This window comes from Varroa destructor, unplaced genomic scaffold (genome assembly GCF_002443255.2).
Source record: "Varroa destructor unplaced genomic scaffold, Vdes_3.0 BEIS01000003.1, whole genome shotgun sequence".
NCBI classification, from domain to species: Eukaryota; Metazoa; Arthropoda; class Arachnida; order Mesostigmata; family Varroidae; genus Varroa; species Varroa destructor.
In genome coordinates this window covers 28,257,160-28,277,858 of record NW_019211456.1, presented here as the reverse complement: position 1 = coordinate 28,277,858, position 20,699 = coordinate 28,257,160, and the positions used below count along the sequence as shown (strand labels likewise).

The following is a 20,699-nucleotide window of genomic DNA, read 5'->3' as shown; positions in this document are numbered from 1 at the left end:
CACTGCACCTTTCTAGTTAAAACCTGTATCTACGCCACTGCAAGCTGGTGGAACCAGCAGATCGGTGAGTGGCGGAGCACTGTTTTTCGGGTATCCACGCAAGGCAATGCGAGTCGCAGATCAGAGATCGTGTGGCGTATTTATTATTTCTCGAACCTTGACCACTTAACCCGGCTTTTTCCGTCCTCTCCAGCTATATAAATCTGACGAACACCTCCGCCACTTGCTTCTTAAGTTTTTCTACCGCCACTTGTTTCAGCTTTCTTGTGGCCTTCGCTCGGATACGTAAGAGGCTGGCCAGCTAGGCAGACCGCACCTAGGCCATTGAACACAGAACCAATGCACTAGATTATAAGCAATACATGAATGTTTCTCCACTTCGTCGTCTTTTTCCGTCTGTGTCATCTCTCGCATCCAGTTCGGATCCAGACCCATCCGGATTCGTCTCTCTGTTCACGGCTCTGATCACTATGTACCGTAACATGTACATCACTATTTCTTATACTGATGCATAGTTATTGGCTGCTGTTGATGTTCTTACTGCTGCCGTTCAAGCAGGAGGTATTTTTGCTCCATCCAGGCTCTGTCCGTATTGTTTTTTGAGGCACGTCCCGTAGTATTTAATGAACAGAATAGGGGTTCGGTGTTCCCAGAAGCTCTTAGTGAAGACTGGATACAGCGACTTCACTGCTGTATTGCATCTGCAAATTAGTCTGAATTCCGTTTTCGGCAATAAATTGAAAGAAAAATGGGGACTGCGCAAGAAGGAGGTAGAGAGACGAAAGGCCATTGTAGTGTCTGAGAAACACGTTCGTTCAGGTACATAATATATATATAAGAGCATCATGAGCCCATTTAATTTGACTTTTGCTACTGATAGTGATGAACACATGAAAACAAACATATTTTTTGGGATCAGAAGTAATATATATCGTATAATGGAACTTGGATGGAGCGCTATTTATGCGTCTCGTATAGAGTATAATATAACACCGGTAATGTTTCGGTGGCATTGAAAAATTTCCACCACAGGTCATTTCCCACAAGGAAGAGAGTGCTAGGATACAACCGAGAATTACGTTGGCCAGTGTACGGAGAAAAACTGAGAATGTGCGTGAAACAACGGCAGCGACAACTGCTTACGTTACTATTGGCCTCTTGCCTAATTTAGCTGAGCTTCCCATTTGTCCTCTTCGCGTCTTCGTTTGCGCCCGGTACCTCGTGATATCTTGCTGTTCTGCCATCGCGTCGAGGCTCGGAACTGCGAATCTCCAGACAGAGTTTTTAGCAGACGCAGTGAGAAGAACAATGGCTGTTATTCTGTCCGTCAGTCGACTAAACTGAAGACCCGACGAGGAGTGATGGAAACTCTCGACGACTCTTGGGAGAAAAGGCGACGCTCGACGGGAGGCATGCAAGCGATAGAGAGGACGCTACTGTCATCGAACACAAATATATACCATTACGCGGACACACTCACGGTAAAATGGAAAGCAAAGCCCATACTATACTCTGATGCCCTTCGTCATGCCAGCTCATAGCTCTTGGAGATCCTGTTGCTTCACCAAATTCCAGTACTATCGAGGAGTTGGCAGCTCGTCTGTCCTGTATTGCCTCGTGCCCGATAAGATACCAGCATTCGTTTTACCATTGAATGACGACATCTTGCGTGGGGAATAAGTAAATATTGCGAAGACTACAAAGCGCTTAAAAAAGATTTCGAGTCGATAGGCGAGAAGCTATGATAAGATATAGCGTCAACATGTGCGTTGGATGTATTTATTTGTTATAATGAAAGGAAATATGTTGTGGTATTTATTCAGCTAACATAATGATAACTTAATTAGTGTACTGCTTCTTGTTAGAGGAACGTTTACAGAAGGTAGACTAAGCGGACTGACAAAAAGGCCAACAAATAAATTGTTTCAACTATATAGAATACTATACTACTGTTTACGTATTAGAGTTTCACGGCAAGCACGCATACATTTTATGTATATGCTAACCGTACGTTTCTTCTAATTGCTTTACAGGTAAGGAAGGTCCCGTTGGTCTAAGCAGGAATTAAGCGACAAATGTCAGGGTGCTGTTTGGTACGTGCTTGATGTATGCAAGAAGAAGATAAATATATAGATATCTGGAAGTAATAGGCCAACACGTAAATAGTTACACAGCTGCCATGTTCACAGTGAGTAATACTATATTATACGAGATTGGAGACACACCCGGGAGGCGCAGGGTCCTAAATTTTCGACTGACCTTCACGGCTTTGACTGAACGCTATCGATATGAAATATGGAACTTGTGAAAACTTCGACCGAATGTTTTCGCCAGCGCCACCTCCGATACTAATGAAATCATAGCGTCAACTAATTATCTACTGCGATATTCATAGCCAGATAGTTGTAGCCAATTTTCTAAAACGCTATCCTATCGCCTTTATAGAAAGCGGTTAAAAATACTACTTAAAGCTGCAAACCGATGGAGTGTGAAAGGTCGATGTTCATGGGGTAAAGAACACAATTGAACATGATACACAAGAGATTTAGATTTATTCAGTACTGAATTATCTCACGTATATGAAGGTATAGAGGCCTACAGGTATTCTATTTTTAGTCTCAGCTAAATTAGCTCTATATTGCACCGTGTAATATATTAAAGCCGTATAAATGCAATAAGTTCATTTGGTTTCTACCAATACCAAATATTTTGTATAACGAAATGTATACGACACTACCACAGAGTACTAACATGCCATGAGATTACAGACGTAAAAACCAAGCTAAAGACCTTAGCCCCCGAACAACCGGTTGCTGTGGATAGTGCATCTAGTAGACGCCCAAGTTATCATGGTCTTGTGTCAAAGTTTTTTTTTTTTTTTATAGTGACTAAATAAAGAAGAAAGTGGCCTACTAACGGTAACAATGCGCCCGCTCTACACGCAGTACATGTTTGTCATGGAAGCTCGGCGGGGAATCCTCGGCAGCTTGGCCTAGGGTGTCTGTGAGATGCCCTCTGACTGGAGTAGTTTGCCTGGGATGAACACTAGCTGGCAAAGAGGTTAGCTGGTTTTGGGTTGCCATTAAGAGAAACACTGTCCCCAGTGTTCCCAGTGTTGCCGCCTTCGAAGTTGGCAATCGGATCGGTAACACCAACGCTAGCGGGCCAATTGACGTCCCCAGAAAAGAGTCGATCCATCAGTCCCCAAGATAGTCCCAGAGGGCCATCGTCTAGTCTGCGTGATGTTCAGCATCCAGCCCCGTACAAATGCTGTTGGCAGCAAGATCCAAATAGAAGGGCATACAACACCATCGGCATAGCAAGCTTCAGTAGGCAAACAGTGGTGGAGCTCGTCAACACAGGGGGGAGGGGAGTACTAGTATATGCAACGGTTGGCACGTTTTTTACAAAGGAGCAAACCTAACTAAGGGTGAGAATATAGGGGTTCCATTAAGCTTTACGTGCACACGGGCTTAACACCAGCATACCCTCACGAATTGACGCTGAAAAGGAATTTCTGCGAAGGCCTGAAAAGTCATCCTTGTCTGTCGACGAATGCCGTTTTAGTTGAGTTAACCGGCTCCATATCAAGGCTGACAACAACGAATAGCAAAGATAGCGCGCTTATAGCATTGTGCTGTGATTAGGTTAGAGCAGGCAGAATCTAGCAGAGAAAGACTATGAGCTGTAAATAGACAAGTGTCCTTGTCGTCATACGAACGTCATGCAACATCGATTATCCTATCAGATTATATAACCAGTAGGACCCAGACATTTTTTTTGGAAAAAACCATACATTTTCTTAGTGTGCAAGCCAATTTCTAAAGAAAAATTTCATTCTTAAAGCAATTACAGTTTCTAAACAACAATATTTCCACAACCTCGAAGTTACGTTTTACCGAACTATTGGTCCACTTTTGATTAACGGAACTGGTTTCTCCTTTTTCAGATTACTATTATTACTTAATCTAACCTTCATGAAAACATAACTTTCTTGTACGATATATTTACCTCGTGCCGTCTTTTTTCGCCGACACGGAAAAATAGTGACGTCGGCACTATCAGCGTATTCAATAACAACAGTCATCACATCGATGACAGCAGTAAAAGCAACAAATATCGGGGAAGTTGCACTGGCCGATGTTGCTGTTGTTTACTCCAGCGTCCGCAGTCAATTTTGTCCTTTCTGTATTCCTTTCAATTTCTCTGCTCCTTTGTCCTAGACTAACGAACGCCTCCGAATTGTGTATTATGCAATTCCTTCCACTAACTACATGGTGCATGACATACAGTGGACGTGGCCTATCTACTGAGGGCTCGAGTCGGTCATAGCCTTAGTGTAGGCATGGGCTTACTTACGGTACATTCTCTTCATAGTGGCATATCACAGAGGTACGCATGGATAGTGGAAACTAGGTAAACTAAACGAACAGACTCATAGGTTGAACACGGACGAGTTTTTTTACTGTGTTCTGTTATGCGAAACGCTCCTGTGGAACGAGGTTTCGAGCCCAAGATGCTACTGTATAATACATGCACGCAGCGTCATTTCTGTAATGACATAAGGTGCCGCAAATGATCGTGGGCGAGCATCTGGTGGATGCCGTATCTAAAAACTGTTTGAGAAGGGCAGCCCACGTTAAAAGTAGAGGGTATGGCTCAGCAAATTAAGCCGTAGCTGCGGCTCGCCTGAGTCAATCCAACATTGAGTTTGACTGAAGAACGGACAAAATTGTAAATGTTTACTAGTACATAATACTTAGAAAGGAAATAAATCAACCGCATTTGCAAAGCGAATCTGCTTCGGCATTATGATAAATATTTGGTTAACAATTAATTTTTTAGTGTGTTCTTTTGAGTATGTTGCTTAATGACAAACGTTTTTCTTTTGGCATGATATCTGTCCATGGCCTGCGTAGGTATAGTGACCCTATCCCAGTAAAGTTTTAAATATTGAATTCATTCAGCTGGTATGGCTTTTTACTTTCTCCGGTTTCATCAAAATAAATAGACCAGACATTTCCCGTAAAAAAGACGGACAAATCTGCTGTCTCTATGGTTGACGGAGTAGGTCACGCATGGCCATGTAGTCTAGTCTACTATCTTAGAGAAAAAATATACGCTTTTTATTGATAGCGAAAGTCACTCAGTTAGAATGATTTTGTATGACTCATTTTTTTGTAATAGTGAGGAATATAAATGAACCGAAATGCTGGTCTTGTATGCTCAAAAATGAGAGTTTCCTTTACCCCGAGTCTGATGAATATTTTGACGGAATGCGTGGCACCTTTAAAAACTTTATAGTGGTTATAGGCAGTGCGTGTGGCTGCTGAAATGGACGTTGCTGCTTATGCTCTTGCGCTCGTTACACGCTGTTGGTACTTTTGACATGTTTCCACTGAGGAACATAAACAGGTTTCCCTGTGCAGCTCGTCCACGAATGACTAATCCGAAAATTTCGAGTAGCTTCATAGTACTTTCGCCTAATGCTGGTTCGTCAGGTCCTAATAGAAACAGCGGGAAAAGTGGGTCATCGACGTAAAAATTTTACGTATTTTTACAGCAATATTACGATGTTTTTAGTCTACTATTACCACTAATAAGGTTGACAGATGATAACTCCCTCTAACGTATGCCTAGATTACCTACGCATGCAGTAGTTTTAGGTCGTCATCTATGAGAATAGATTTTTAGGGCAAAGAGGATGAAGTCGTTGTCCGCGTCACCGTCACGATCTCGCTACTTATGCAGAAGGACCTCATTGTGATATATAGCCTGTGAGCATTTTTTTGCTAGTGCTTATCCGAGTTTGAGCTTATTGTTAATAATAGGACATGGAAAGCTACGTCAACAAAGGACACTTTACGGAAACACCAGATGAGCGAACGTGTTTACATATTAATATAGGTACCAACGCCGATCGATACACAAACTGCACCACGCGTGGATGATCTAACTACTGAATATTCAGTCTAAAATGTTTCATTGACAGGTTCACAGTGATTGCCCTTATTCCTCATGTACGCTTTGGCGGTCTAGATTCGCATGGTACTTTACTAAATGTGATGTTCAGACGTGGTAAATCAAATGAAGAAAGCTATATACGGACAGCTAGATACATTGCGCGGATGTATAACGGTTTCGATGGCTCTCTATTAAAACGAAGTACCATAGATTGCAAGGGTAGTAGTACATGTCGGCACACTGTGAAACATGTATCAATTTTTTTTTAATAAACATTGCGTATTTATCCTGTGCAGACAAGTCATGCGTTGATAAAGGCACGTCGATCGTGTTACGGGCCAGATGTAACTTCGTGTTCAACATTTAAACGAATTAGAATTTCTGAAGTATTATATAGAACGCGGACTAGTGTAGTCCATTGTGTAGTAGAAAGCGATACCTGTCGTATAGTCACAGAAAAGGGTCTCAGTTAGTTTTATTCATACGCAATGAATTGAGCGAATTCAGTACTTCAATTAATGTTCAAATTCGCTATATGATTGATCATATTAATACTGATTCGTGTGGAGTCTGCAAGAAATTGGAAGCTCCGCTGGTCGTTAGGCCTTCGAGAATATGCACGGTCTTACGCTCATGTATCACAATAAAAGTGCGGTATCGTACATTGTACTCGTATGCGCATTAACTTTGAATACCACGGCAGTGCAGGCAGGTCCAGTGATGACTTCCACGACTGACGTCGGTGCTTCCATTCACACTCTCAACCCGTCTTCTATGCCCTTCAGCAGCAATTGCTTATCAAGAAGCAGTTCAACTGTTAAAGGAAAGAGGTAGATGAGGGCCGAAGTAGCAATAAAATTGTCAAAGGAGCAGGCTCTATTTAGACGCGTTGCGCGGTACCGATCAGGTGACAAAATGCCAGCCCGGCGGAGGCGTTTCAAACGAAAACAACAATAGACATGAACGTTTTCTTAACTCCATCGCCTTTTGTAGGCAGAAGCTAAGTTTGTGCTAATAAAAGTACCAACGTGTATTTTCTAATACCTTCACTTAGTCCTCCTGTAATATAGTATTTTCCCCCAAGAATGGATATTTATAGAGAGTTGCGAGTATTTCATATGACCCTTAAGGCATATGCTATCCTTTTGTGTCTAATCATTTTCTGAACATTTTACTTTGTCTAATGAGAGTGCAGCGCACATATTGCAGAGCTAAAAGGACCAATTATTAAAACTTTCCTTGGTTAACATATAAATTACGGTAACATATAAAATGGTAACATATAAAAAGGAATACATTTTGCCTTTGAGTCTGCCTAATCTTCAGTGACTTATCTTAAACACCGCTTTAATGCTTTTCCTCCTACTTTATACGTATTGCTTCGACTACTGGATACTTATGAAAACTCTCGACTTTCACGTCCTTTTATCGATGCTCAACGGAAGTCCTAATTTATGTTTGCACATCACAACTCTGGTATTACCGCTATTTGCCATTAGTCCATCGTCTACCTCCACTATTCTCCATCGTCGTACCTCTTGTTGTTAGCAGCAGCTCTTCGACTACCCGCAAATGCTGCTGAATTTCCGTTTCGTTTAGTGGCTACGATCTGCGGTCAGGGCTCAGTTTCAGTGGACCTTTTCGGCCGTTCACAGACTCGCCGATTCGCGAACAGGGGCATTCCAAATTACTTCCTCGCTTCAATCCTGTCGCTGCTGGCTACTTGTTGGCGGTTGACGCTGCCTTGTCGACGTTCCCCCTTCCACAAAGGGGGGTTGATATCGGCGAGGAAGCACCATTACAAGTGCATTCTATCGGATACGACCTGGTTAACAGCGTGAGGACCCAACGAGTCAGTGAAGAGCGAATGGTGGATTTGCAACAGTAATGAATAGCCGTGGTGGTTAGGCTGGTCACCAAGGATCGCCCGGAAGTGCGTGTTACCCCTGCCTTCATCTGCATCTTGTGTTAGTCACGAACCACTGAGGTAGTTAGGTTCACCTAGGTCGTCTCCTTTGTCCCATCGCTAGTTCTACTGCTTACCTCACCTAATTGTAGGGAAGAACAGCCAATCCTTCAGGCCAGGCAAACGTAAGCGTTGCATGGACTATCTCGGTCTAGAGTGCCATTCCTGCGTTGCTTTTGCTTTTTACTCTTCGGTGGTCATTGTCGTCCCGAGCTTCCACTGTAACAAGAGCGTCGATGATGAATCAAAATGATATTGATGTAGATAATGGTTAAGGAACTTAATGTAGGTATGTAACTACATTTCGGTTTATTTGTAGTCTGAAATGTAGTTAATTCGTTATATTTGTGAATTAAATAGAACGACACAAGTAACCTCGAAAAAGAAATTCTGCAGTCTTGAAAGGACGCGTGCTGTATATTAGGTACAAAATGGCAATGAAACACATCATAAAGGCGATCTGTCACAATATTTGCCATATGGGCAGCCATTGAAGCCCGGTTCTACAACAACTGATTAATGTCAAAATAAAGCACATAAGTCTAAACGTCTAAAATTTGTTCGTACAAAATTTATAGGGCAAGTGGTTGAGGTCCCTTCCGCCAATGCGTACATATATCATGCCTTCCACAGAGCATGTCACAAAGTCAACAGGCTTCTGATGTTAAGTAAGGACAACCACCGAGAAACATTTATTTGGTTCTCTCCATATTCTGTTTAATATTCTCTACTCGTTGTTGTGACGCTGATTTATTCTGTTATTAGATATGACATTTGTTACGATGCTTGTTGTTACATTAAACTATGCAACACTCACATGTACACATGTGATTTTCCTTCTTGGTTGATGCGAACTTTATAATGCATTTTATGTATACATCTTTAACTTTATCTACGCGCTCTACAATATTTAAAATCACCATGTCGTATTGCTTTATATCATATCGGCTGCGATAATGTACCTTGTACCAATTATTATCCTCTACACGGCGCTCCATGGCACTGCAGTAATCCGCACATCTCTTGAACCCAACAAGCAGACTTAGCAGTGCTGGGCCAATCTTTGGGAGTTAATAGCAGTACTACAACGCCATTCCCTTCTACTTCAAATAACTTAGGGGAAAGAACGTCATGCTTATGCGATGCAAATTCAGCTTCGGCATATATATATATACGCGTTTTACTTCATATTCCAAATGATTCTACAGCGTTCACTAGAAATCGCGTACTTTTTGTTACAGCGATCAGAATGACAAGCAGAGAAACAAAACACTGACGGTTTCCTTACGTTCCTTTTTGTTCACCTCGCCAGCTTCTTACAAACTGCGGTCTCGCAGCCCCAGCTAATGGCGGTGGATGCACCTGTTAGGCTTTGGCCCTTTTTTTTTTCGTCCCTGTGCACACGCAATTCGGTGACCGGCCTCATCCAGACGTCACGACATCGTTCGTTTCCTGGTGGGCTTCGTTATGGTGCGCGCTTGCTGGCTACAGAAACCTGAGTGTCGGCCGGTCGCTATAGATGCCCTAGGTTGTCTCCTTAGTCGGCATACTGATCTTGTTCTCCTTGCCCCTGTTACTGGGGCGGAACGGTGCCGGAGGCGTCGTCGTCATCTATCGGCGGACTGAATACAAGAAAAGAGTCAGCGAAAGAACGAGAGAGACAATAAAAGAGAAGCAGGTTGTGTGGAAATACCTTACCGGGAAAAAGTTCGCTGCCACGAGTAGGTAGGGTCTATGGAATCAGACGTTACCGGAAAAAAACGTCTTGCTGGACAGTCATTTGCTCACTCATTCGAAGACGGCGTCGAAGGGGTTATTTTAGTGCTTAGAAATTACGGTGAAGTCGGAGTTGCGAACACAGATGCAAAAGCAACTTGTAGTTGTATTTCTAGCTGGCACTGGTGTTGTTCCTGCAGCTGCTTCCTGTAGTTGTCACTAGAGACGTCCGCATTGAAGTGCTCCACTGTTGTTCTCTTTGTTCAAGACCTGATGGGTGTTTGGTTTTCGCCCTTGCAGTTGCAGTGTCTCTGCATGTAGCGGTCGCGATGGTGATGGAAATGTGTTTCTGTCTGTATGACGATCTGGACCAACACGGTGGGCAAGAGCTGAAAGCGTGACAGGAAACGCTCGGTAGCCAACCGTGAAATGTTGAGGGAAGTGCCACCATAGAAGAATAGAAAACGGGAAAAAGTATTGTGAAAATGTAGGAGGCCCTTCGAGAAGCTCAGCAAGTGCTGCCACACGGAGTAACGGAACGTGAACAGAAATAAAAGGGCCTGAGACGGCTCAAGATCGTGATTCGTGTTAAGAAACATTGCTAAAAATGTGTGTTTACGGCTAGCCAATTCTTGATCCGAATAAAGTCCGATCTAACTAACTTAGTTGCCTATTTCAAACTATAACCGCGCTCGATAGATTTTCTTGACCGATAGCTAACGCTGCCTGCGGCATTACCGCACAGATGTGGCTAGTTTTGACAAAGGCGAACAGAAGGCTTTCTGTATTGCTTTGGTATGTTCCACATATGCAAATCTACCTACTAGTTATGTATGCGTTCTGTAGATCACCCATTGAGACGTCACGCAGTCAGAATGCAATCAGCTGCCGACCCAGTTGGTGTTACTGCATTGGAGATACTAAGCGACCTTTTTCTGCACCCGACAACAACTCCTTGCCCACTCAAAAGCTGGTTTCTGCCTATGTTTTTTTTTAATACGTGTCAGTAATTCACAGGAATGAAGGTCAAGTGGCAGAACTTTAAAATTTTTATTAATGAGACATGTAGCTGGCATACGCTTAGAGGAAACAGGAGTTCTTTGCACGAGGCATTATATTCGAAGATACAAACTCGATCACGCTGTTGGTTTTAAAAAGGCAGAAAACAACATAATGTGTCCCTTTCACTGCTTGGTTTTGCCGGCAGTATTATGTATCTCGAATGATTATTTCGAAAAACCGATACAGAACGTACCATAGTTGGGAAAATAGAGATTTAAATCATGCTCAAGTCGCAGAACTTTGCATATGCCTTTATCTTCAAAATTGCGCCGAACAGTTTAATTGAATGTCATCTTGGAGTTTGATTGTTATGCCTGTAGATAGAATGAGCAAACATTCATAGATATGAATAGTTAAAGGTTAAAATGGAATTAAGAAAAAACTTGCTCTTGAGAAGTTAGTATGATTTTAAATCACTACTACTTTGTTTACCCTAAAAGACGTCTAAATGTTCAAACTTACGTCTATTATTGCCTGTAAGCCTAAGCTCGGGGGGTACCTGATAGATCCTTCTCAGCTTTTCGCAACCTTGCGAAATATAAACAAAGCAAATTTTACTTAACACCATGGTGATTTAAAGACCGTCTTGTCACAAACGTTTTGTTTTTGTGATAAGAAAATGATTTTAGAATCTGCATGATCAATCCAAATCACCTGCTGCCATTTGCCAACTAATTATTACGTTGAATCGTTATGACTAACCACGAAAAACGCTGAAGTTTTTTAAGATGCAGATTGTTGCCGGTAATTGGCTTGCAAGACAGAACGGGATATGAACCGACGATGAGCTAGTGAGCCTTTATGACAATTACCTTTAGACAGGTGAAATAAAATTGGTCCTTTAACAAATTCAATCTATGCGACGAGGGATATTAGCAATTATCACCTACACGAAAAGAAAAAAAAACACTCGAGTCTAGTTAGCTATACCACGTAGATAATGAGAAACGCTACGCTTAAGAGGTCCTGAAAAACTTGTATCTGGCAAACGAGCTAATGCTAGCAGAATTTGATGACAAATAAAAGCGCCAACATACTTTTATGTGCTTTTTTCTGAAACTTCCCGCGACTATTACGTTAAAGAAATGGCCCCAATCTTATACAATTTACTTTTAATAGTTAAGGATGAGATTGACAGACTCCTCAACGTAGGTGTTTTTAGGTACGTTGCCTATTCATGCTTGGCGGCTCCGCCGGTCGTGATGATAAATTAATGAGGAAATGCATGGCTGTGTGACGATGTCTCCACTGGATTTAATGGCGCAGTTCAAGAATATCACTATCATTTACTTATGCAACAACGTACTCTTTCCAAACTGAATGCGACTGTCATTTTATCGAAATCTATCTGGCAGAAACCTACTTTTAAATTGAGACCGGTGAAACTTCGGAAGACTTCCTCTTCACACGCTCAAAAGTCTTGCAAAGGCAATAAGTTCCGTCTGGCGCAAACGTCGTGCTAGAGATCTTCCGACAGATCATAGATTGGATCGTCGGGGGGTCTGGCAGGTATAGCAGCAAATCTCAATGATTTGGTAGTTTGTAGCTCTGAAATTAAAGAGGACAATGAACGCAAACGGGAACTCTCTGAAAGGGCTGCCGAGTACAGCGTTTGAGGAAAACGCACCAAGTGCTTGTTTCTACAAAAGTAGATTTATTTTTTCGAATTTATAATACAGAAACTAGCAGGAAAAATCTCTTTTCATTCATTATAACCCATGACTTCGAACCACTATTGCAGCAGATGTGAGTATGCGCGGCATAGGTTTCGTGATCCCGCAGAGGTCCCTGGACGGCTCGTAACCAGCAATAGCATACGACACTCGCAAATAAACGGAAATACTAGTTTGGATGTCAACGTTTTTTTTACTCATAATAAGAAACTTGCTCTACAGACAGAGCAGCAAAACGTCCATTCGTCAATGCATAGGTACCGCAACATTTAAAAATGGGGCTTTCAGATCTATCGAACCTGGAGCTTCTCAGTGCTTGAATGACCTAACGCGCTCACAGTTACCTCGGGCTAAGACGGGTATTACAGATAACAGAACAAGAGTCGAAGATCTATATTAAAGGCGGAAGCAACAAACAAGTATCCTTAAACTGGAACGTTTGTCAATTCCATTTGGAACGTCTATAGTTGTGAATCCTCTCTTTCCAGTTGCGAAATATGTTTAGTTCCGGACGACCGCTTCTGGGAGCCCATGCCTACTATAAAAATGGGTTCTTAACTAACTACATAGAAAACGCTTATGATGTGCTCAAGGAAAACGCCTGGTAACCTCGTTCGTCCATCGGCCAAAAAATAAACGATAAGCTAGAATCCGAGCTGGAGGTTTGTTTGATGGCTGGTTCCCCGTCAGCAGTCACATCACAATAGCTGATTATTCGGAAAAGGTTCCTTTGTGTTCCATGCTATTGACAAACATGACAATTAATCACAGGCTGCGTAAACTATTATGACCCGGGCTGCCTGATGGTAACATGCTCCTAATTTTCGCGTACATATCGCCTGGTGACCAGGGTTACACCCTTATAAGGCGGAGTGTATTGACACAGCAGTCAGTGGTCTCAAGTATGTACCTTTCCAATCCGGTAACCCAAAGTGTTTAGTGTACGACGATGGTAATCAGTTTATTGCTCATCGATTTAGGTAATAACGTAGGAACAAGGGTACGACACGTATGTTTTTGTTTTTATTGCACAATTCGCAACAGTCATAACGATCTGGCAAGGAAAGCTTCGTGCACTTAAAAATTTGTTCACAGAGATGTGGACCGAATATCCAATTCGCGAAATTATACAACAAACTCAAACAAATCAGTGTGCACTGCTGTTCACAAAGGTAGTTTTATCGCTGCAGAGAGATTTGGTCTGGTATTGCTTATAATACGGTCGATAGAAAAGTCGTACATGGATTTTGATCGACGTCACGCGTAATTTGCTCAATATTAGGCTCGAGTCGATGGTCCATGTTAGGGACTTTTGTGGTACGAAGCGGCTTATCTCCTTAACCATTTCGAAGCCTGGGCCGTACGCCTATTTAGATGAAAAGTTCATGTAACCTTCGGTACAAATGCAAGGAAGTGGACCGAATAATTACCCACTGCAGCTGTCGAACTCACTTCGTTTTAATCCTAAACTGAGATGAACACGAGCCTGGTATTGTGCACAGGCCTTGGATGGATCGGGCGTTCAAAACCCGAATATCGTCGTCAAAGGTTACCATCGCGAACTTTCTCAGTAGAAATTCTCATGCGCAGTATACAAATCTGCTGCTGTGAGAAAAGTCGAAAAAAACGCAAGAGATGAAAGACCAATCTAAGCTCACTAAAAGTGCAGTCGCAAATGATATAAGGGGTATCAACTTGCAGACGGAAGTGATAGAAAAGGCCACCAGTGTATCAACACTGATGGAGAGGCATCTGTAGGGCTTATGTATTACAGCCCCATAGTAACGCTGAAATCGTGGTTTTTGCCATGGTTCAGTATCACTGTGTGTCTGTCTGCCTACTAGGCGTATTAACCTTAAAATAGATGCTTTCGTTTCGTGTGTTAAAAGTGAATAGATTTAACGCAATGCTAAAGTATCCAAACTCCCATTTTTTTTCATACAGCTATAACGCACTCGTTAGATTAAAGACCCTTCATCGAACGCGCATAAATAAGCGGTTACCAACAGGAATTTGGTTTGACACAATGACGCCGTAAAGTAACGTTTATTCTTTGAATTTATTGGGTACGTAAATCTTCATTGCGCCGTTTAAAATTTTCTATCATATCCTGTTTTCGATAGATATAATTAGAATTTTAAGTTAGGGATGTCTAGAGCTCCAAGGGAAGAATTCTGTATATATTCTATCCTTATATGAATGACAATCTTCACCAAAAGTATTGAGCAATGTTGCACAAACACTAAAGAAAAGTCAAACTTTAGACACCAAAAGCCTTTCGTTTGGTTGTAACATGCATTACACAGATTTTTACCAGCCTGATATTCCTGACAAGAAATTATTTACAAACTAATATGAGGAATAATTGACTTTTTAGGTTTTAAGAATACACGTAAACATAACTACTTTTTCTCACGTGATACGTGTTTATGTAGACTAAACATTTTTCAAATGTTTATTAGCAAGGTTTCTATCAAGACCGACCTACTGATTTATTCCAAAGCGTTTTTCACTGCCTCCTTTATACGGGATGACGTTTATTATTACTTATTGTACATATGTACGTACAGTTATATCCGTTATGGAATGCACCCGAGCTGGGAAAGCCACCAATGTCAGGGGGCATCATTCGTCAGATATTTTCGAAGAAGAGGCAAATTGCTTTCGATATGTTGATAGATCTTAGTTAGAAGGCTATATTCGTTCCTTGTTTCATCTTAACTGTGCTTGCTGGTCGTTTTCCACTTGCGTGACAGGATTAGTTAAATGTATAGGCCGTAGAATGATTCACCTTACGACAGGCTGTCGTCGAGGACCACCTCCGGAAGGCAGACCCGTAATATAATTGAACTCGTCATCGCCTATAAACACACATATAGGAAAGTTTAATGGAACAGGGACATACCATCCGCTGGAAGATATCTTGCTCTATAAACTAAGGGAACTCAATGGTGTGGCGCATAAGCACTTTTGCAAGTTGACAAGGTCTATAGGGAAAAGCTGGGGAAGAATCGATGATAACATTACTGACCCATTCTTACTTTTGTTACTTTAAGTTGTTTTTCATAAAATATTCGTTGAGCAAGTTCATCTTACAATCGAATGACAAACGTTTTTGTCGTTTATGGCCATTTATCACGCTGTAAGGAACGATTTATCCTTCGCACGGATGAGACAAGCTTGGATGATCTATATGTAGTTACAGAAGTCTAATAACTTACTTGTCGTCAGCGTTCAACAAAGCGTCCACGTGCTATTCTACTAGTTTCGTACAACTGCAACGTCTATGAATTTCCTACAAACACACATAGGTCAGGCTTGAGTCCCTAAAATTACGATTACGATTATTCATCAGACGATACGAGGGCCGAAAAACGTGCGTCGTTTTCGATAACCCAAAGGAGATCTCATCGATGGACCACAGCTACGGGGTGTCGGTCAGTTTAAAAGGCGTCTCGTCCAAGTTCAGTGGCCCATGATCTCACCCTTCCCCGTTTAGTGTTATGACGTTGATGCAATTGGGCGCAATATAATAATACGCGCGTCGATGAGTTTAATCAGCAGGGTTTTCGTAGTATCTCTTGCATACGCCGCAAAAATATGCCTCGTGGGAGTGTTTCCTGCAAGGTGTCCTCTTGCCCCACTACTGCTGCTTCTAGGAGTCTGCCACAAGCAGATTGGGAATTGTGCACGGCTCGACCCGGTTTCTCCGAAGGAAATTTAATGAATCTATTCACTGAGCGAAAGATGATGACACGGGTAACGCTAGGGACAGAAATTAAACGACGACTAAGAAGAAGGTGGAGAGCAAGCTAGGGGAAAAGAGGGCGTAATCGATCATTGAAAAAAGCTAAACAGATTCTATTGCTTTTCGGTCAGTAAAGGAATGACAGGCCATTGTCCTTATTATAATATACTATCAACGTAAAATACTGCTCCCTTGTAAACGTATTGTCGGTAAACTCGAAAGTTCAACGCGACGCAAAGAAAAAATAAATATGGAGTGATGTGAAGATCTTACGGATGTTACTGTTAATAAAGAGATTTACAGTTGCAAACAACGCAGCCTTCTGTTTATTATCATCGGTTACCAGGAAACAGTCGCAATTTTATCAAATGGCCGATTATGACAGTCCAATTATTGGATATTTCTGCGTCAGTAGTAGTTCCGATTGAAAATGTTACGGTTTATGTATGTATGTAGTAAACCAGTTTTCGTGGCCTGATTTAACGTAGGTGGTAACCGAGAGCTCGGGTGCTGGGTTTTTGTGACGTCCCGTATGCGCTGCTAGCTTTTTTTGATATGATCGATTTGAAAATCCTTCGTTGCGAAAACATTTTCAGGTGGCGGCCGAATCATGAAAACACCAGGTTGTCCTGATGCGTGCCTTTTTAATCTTTTAAGTTAAAATGAGTAAGACAAAACATGATAGTGTAAACGGCCGGCTGAACAAATATGGGTGTTCATGGACGCTTCAAGAATCTTCGATAAGTCTGTTATTGGATAACCCTGAAGAAAGGAAGACTACTCTCTAAGCTAGTACATTTGAAACTTTTTAAGACAATCTTTCTACTAGACGCGCATCGCGTAAATAATCACCGCTATAAAACAAATCAATAAAGAAAGCAGACCGTCGACAACATAAAGGGTATCATCCAAACGAAAAAATGCCACAGCGAATTTGGTGCTGCATAACCCTGGTACGAAACAAGCATTGTTTCGTACCAGGGTTGTAAGCGTGCCTCTTACCGAAAACAACGCTTCTTAATAGCAATCTCTGTTCGATTTATGAAGTACTGCTCTTCTGAATAATCTCATTGGACGTTCTAATAGGTTTTGCTCGTCAGGTTCCCGCAGCACCCTCTACATTCTCCAAAAAGTATTGACAGTTGTTTCAGGCCAACCAAAATTTGACAGTAGTAAGTGTGTTTTTGCCATTTTCACGCTTTAAACGCAAGTGAAACACACGAACATTTCCTATAGTTGTACTTACATTTTTAATATATTTGTAGATCTGTATATAAACATTTACTATATTTGTAAATCATGATAGAAGCACAAATTCTGCCGACGTCTATAAAAAAAAAATGTGTCGTTCATCGTCGATCGATTTTGATCTAGAAATTTCGTTGTAAAAAATGCTTTCCGTAGATTAGTTGATACAAGGACTGTTAAAGGTGACTGATGGGCAGCTATGATATTACTAAGCGTTCGCCACCAAACGATTTGAAAAAAGCTGGCCACAAAAACGGAAAGCAATTAATCAACGGGTCACGGAACGAAGATGGACGGCAATAATATGCAACTAATAATGAAAAAAATATTCTTCCCAATAGGTAGCAAAGCTCAAACTGACGCCAAAGGAGGCCATGCTATATGTTTAGCGAGACTGGGAAAGGATCATGCAATATGGGTTGTTGGGGCCTCGCAAAACGATTGATTCAGGCTTCTATTGCCAACTATTAATTAGAATTTAGAAATCACTGAAGAAAATCAACTTGATTTAGTGAACGGAAAAGGCATATTTCATCATTATCCATCTGGCAAACGTTGAGAGAACCTGTTTGGGGAAATTTTAAGGCATTCACTCTATGGCTGGTATTTAACAGCACCAGATTTTCATCGGTTTAGGTCACTGCAGAACACCATTAATCGTGTTAACTTAATTTGAATGAAGAGAGGCAAAAATCACTCGTCACAAATTTTCCTCCGTAAACCATGGAAATTTTACAGTGACAGGATTAGTAAAAAAAAAAAATAGAGGAAGCTTGTCGATAGGAACAGCGTGTGCTTAGCTGAATCAAAACATGGAAATATTTGCTTCAATTTTGCCTTAAAGTGACCAATACTCTTTTGACAATCCAATATGTGTACACACACATAATATTCCTACATAAAATTTGTCTGTTTATGGCGTCACTTATCCCAAATTATAGCGATAAGTTCGGGTACACCGACTGACGAATAGCCTCTAAGGTCAGCCAGCGTACACACCCAAAAAATTTGTATTGTATGTAAAAGAAAAATAGCAGAAGTTTTTCAGATGTGTAATCTCGTAAAGGAGCATGGCACATTTCTATAATTCTGTAAAATAAGAGGAACTTTTAAAGATTCCATCTTTGCTTATGCTAACTTTTTTTTTTTTATATAGCTCGTTTGTTATTGTTTGCATTTTAGCTGTCATTGTTGATAGCAGAAAAATCTGCCGTTTTTCAGTGTTTTCAAACATAATTATTACGTAATTACGTGAGGAAATGTACGAAAATTTGCAATTCCGTAAATCCGAGATTTTTATTGATCAATTTGTCTTGTATTGGTATTCCTTTAGGTCTTCGCATGTGAATTGCTTCTATTTGCAGGCGTTTCCCCTGGAAGTATGGGCAATCCCTGCTCGCGTTTCCAAACTGAGGTAGACACATATCCTGGATCGGTACTTGTTTCAATACGACCTTGGCTTATTGAGTGCTATGGCGTACCTTTTCCGCTACCGCTCGATATAGGTTTGAGGCCATTTTTGGCGTAGAAAAATCACTTTGCCCTCAACTTTTCTTTCTCAATAGATCTGTTGAACGCGTTCTTACGAAGACTTTGAGAACTTATGAGATTTGTAGAATCTTCGACCAGTTCTTTGTGACAAACGAGTATTAGAGCTCCACTAATGACTTCTAGCAACTATAGACTCGTACCCTTTATCAACTGCCCCAAACAGCTTTCCCATACAGTTGTATGACCGGACATCACGTATGCTCTAAAAGCAGTCTCCAACGCCCAGCGGTGTGTTATACGCTGGAAATCTATTGCGGCTCATAATGTCTATCAACAGCTTGCGCTAGATAAAAAAAAATACGCTCTTTAGTTTACATCAGTAGAACATAAAATAATTATTACTTACGCTTCCGGGTGCGATTGCAAGTTATTTTAGAAAAAAACTTTATTAGTAATAATTTGAGAGGTATTTCGAATATTTACAAAAGAGTGTTTGGTGGGACGAAATAATGTGTTACACTTTTCTATTGACGAACATAAAACGAGAGGCCATTATAGTAGCTATTCTCCTGCGTTGTTATGATTATGATGAACGTATTTATTGTCGTTTTTTTTTTTTTCCGTATTTGCTAAGACCAAATCTTTGCCATCGACACCCATGTATCAGATATAGTAAATGTTCTTTTGAATAATTTGTGCTGATATCTCTTGAACCCCTTAATGAATTCACCCTTGACCTAGCTCGGTGATATTGAGCTCCTGTTATCCATAGTGACGACAGCCGCGGAACGCTTCGTTCCGGGCGGAATTTCGAAAAATTGATGGAAAATTGCGCCATGCCTTCCAGCAGCGACATTAGTTACAACTATATCGAAAACAACTCACAACCTTTCTCGCAGATATTATCAAGTTTGCTTATGATCTAATGTAATGGAACCATTTACGATCTACTTTTTTCTAGAAACATAACTAGATAACACTTTATGAACGTCATGCTTTTTCTATATTCTGCTTGTAAGTGCCAACAGGATAATTTTCATCGTCTAAGTCTGAAGCTCTTTTAATATGTATTGTAATAATTTCCTCAAAATACAAAGGAATTCAGCTCGTTGAGTCGGCATGCATGCCTAGAACGTTCGAGCTAGGTATGTTAATATATGCCGTTGCGGCAACAGGGTGCAATCCGCTAGATATAACTTTGTAAGGCGAGATAATTACATACAGACCACTGTTTTAAGATTCATAGACATATGTAGTGAGGCTTAGATTGTCAAGACTCTAACGGTTAATGATCTGCATCAACATAGTGTTACGTCAAGATTGGCAATATTGTCACGAGACACTTGTCACTGACAAAAGCATGTACTTCAGAGTAATGTATTTTTCATTATTTATTTTTTTTTTCTTACGCATGTGACTGTATTTCTCAGGCTTCGCCAAACGGAGCTCGCGTTGGATCTGTTGGGCTGTATCGTTCCACAAGAAGCTTCTCAACTGAGTTGCCTTTCGCTCCGTTGCTAGCTAAGAGATGTTGACTATTTTTTTCAAAACTCATCACTTTCAATAATTATACGGCCCTTTTAAAAATCACAATATAAACCTATTCCCCTGAGTCCCATAGAGTACGTCGGATTAAGCATGTCAGATACTGCCGCCCGTGTATAAACTGATCTACCAGAATAATCTAACTTGCCAAAGAAAAAGCCCACTGGTAATTTTTGCTCTAGTGTTTAAGGGGGCGTTTATGTGCGTTCAAGATCCGCTATACAGATATATATGAATATAGCTTTGTACCAGAGAAGATTTTCGGTACATACCTTTAAAATGACGC

General features: G+C 41.1%; 1 protein-coding gene and 1 long non-coding RNA gene across 5 annotated transcripts in view; one reads left to right on the top strand and one right to left on the bottom strand.

Moving 5' to 3' along the window:
- Window positions 1–20,699, top strand: part of LOC111247094 (somatostatin receptor type 2-like) — a 240,402-nt gene that overhangs the window by 85,481 nt on the left and 134,222 nt on the right. The window contains exon 1 of one of the 3 annotated variants that reach the window (XM_086982969.1): window positions 2,061–2,093. The exons of the other annotated variants lie outside the window; for them this stretch is intronic. Within the exon in view, the coding sequence (XP_086839095.1) occupies window positions 2,076–2,093 (18 nt within the window). The 5' untranslated portion in view covers window positions 2,061–2,075. Of the gene's footprint in view, window positions 1–2,060; window positions 2,094–20,699 lie in introns of those variants that run through there. 3 annotated transcript variants of the gene reach the window in all.
- On the bottom strand, window positions 7,026–13,840 carry LOC111247095 (uncharacterized). Of its 2 annotated transcripts, XR_015323299.1 has the most exons (5): window positions 13,622–13,840; window positions 12,072–12,256; window positions 9,219–9,552; window positions 8,008–8,149; window positions 7,026–7,789 (listed from the first exon to the last, which is right to left on the bottom strand). It is a non-coding gene; the product is annotated as an uncharacterized LOC111247095 (long non-coding RNA). The 2 variants fall into 2 exon arrangements; XR_015323298.1 differs by lacking the exon at window positions 7,026–7,789 and having other exon boundaries at window positions 7,822–8,149.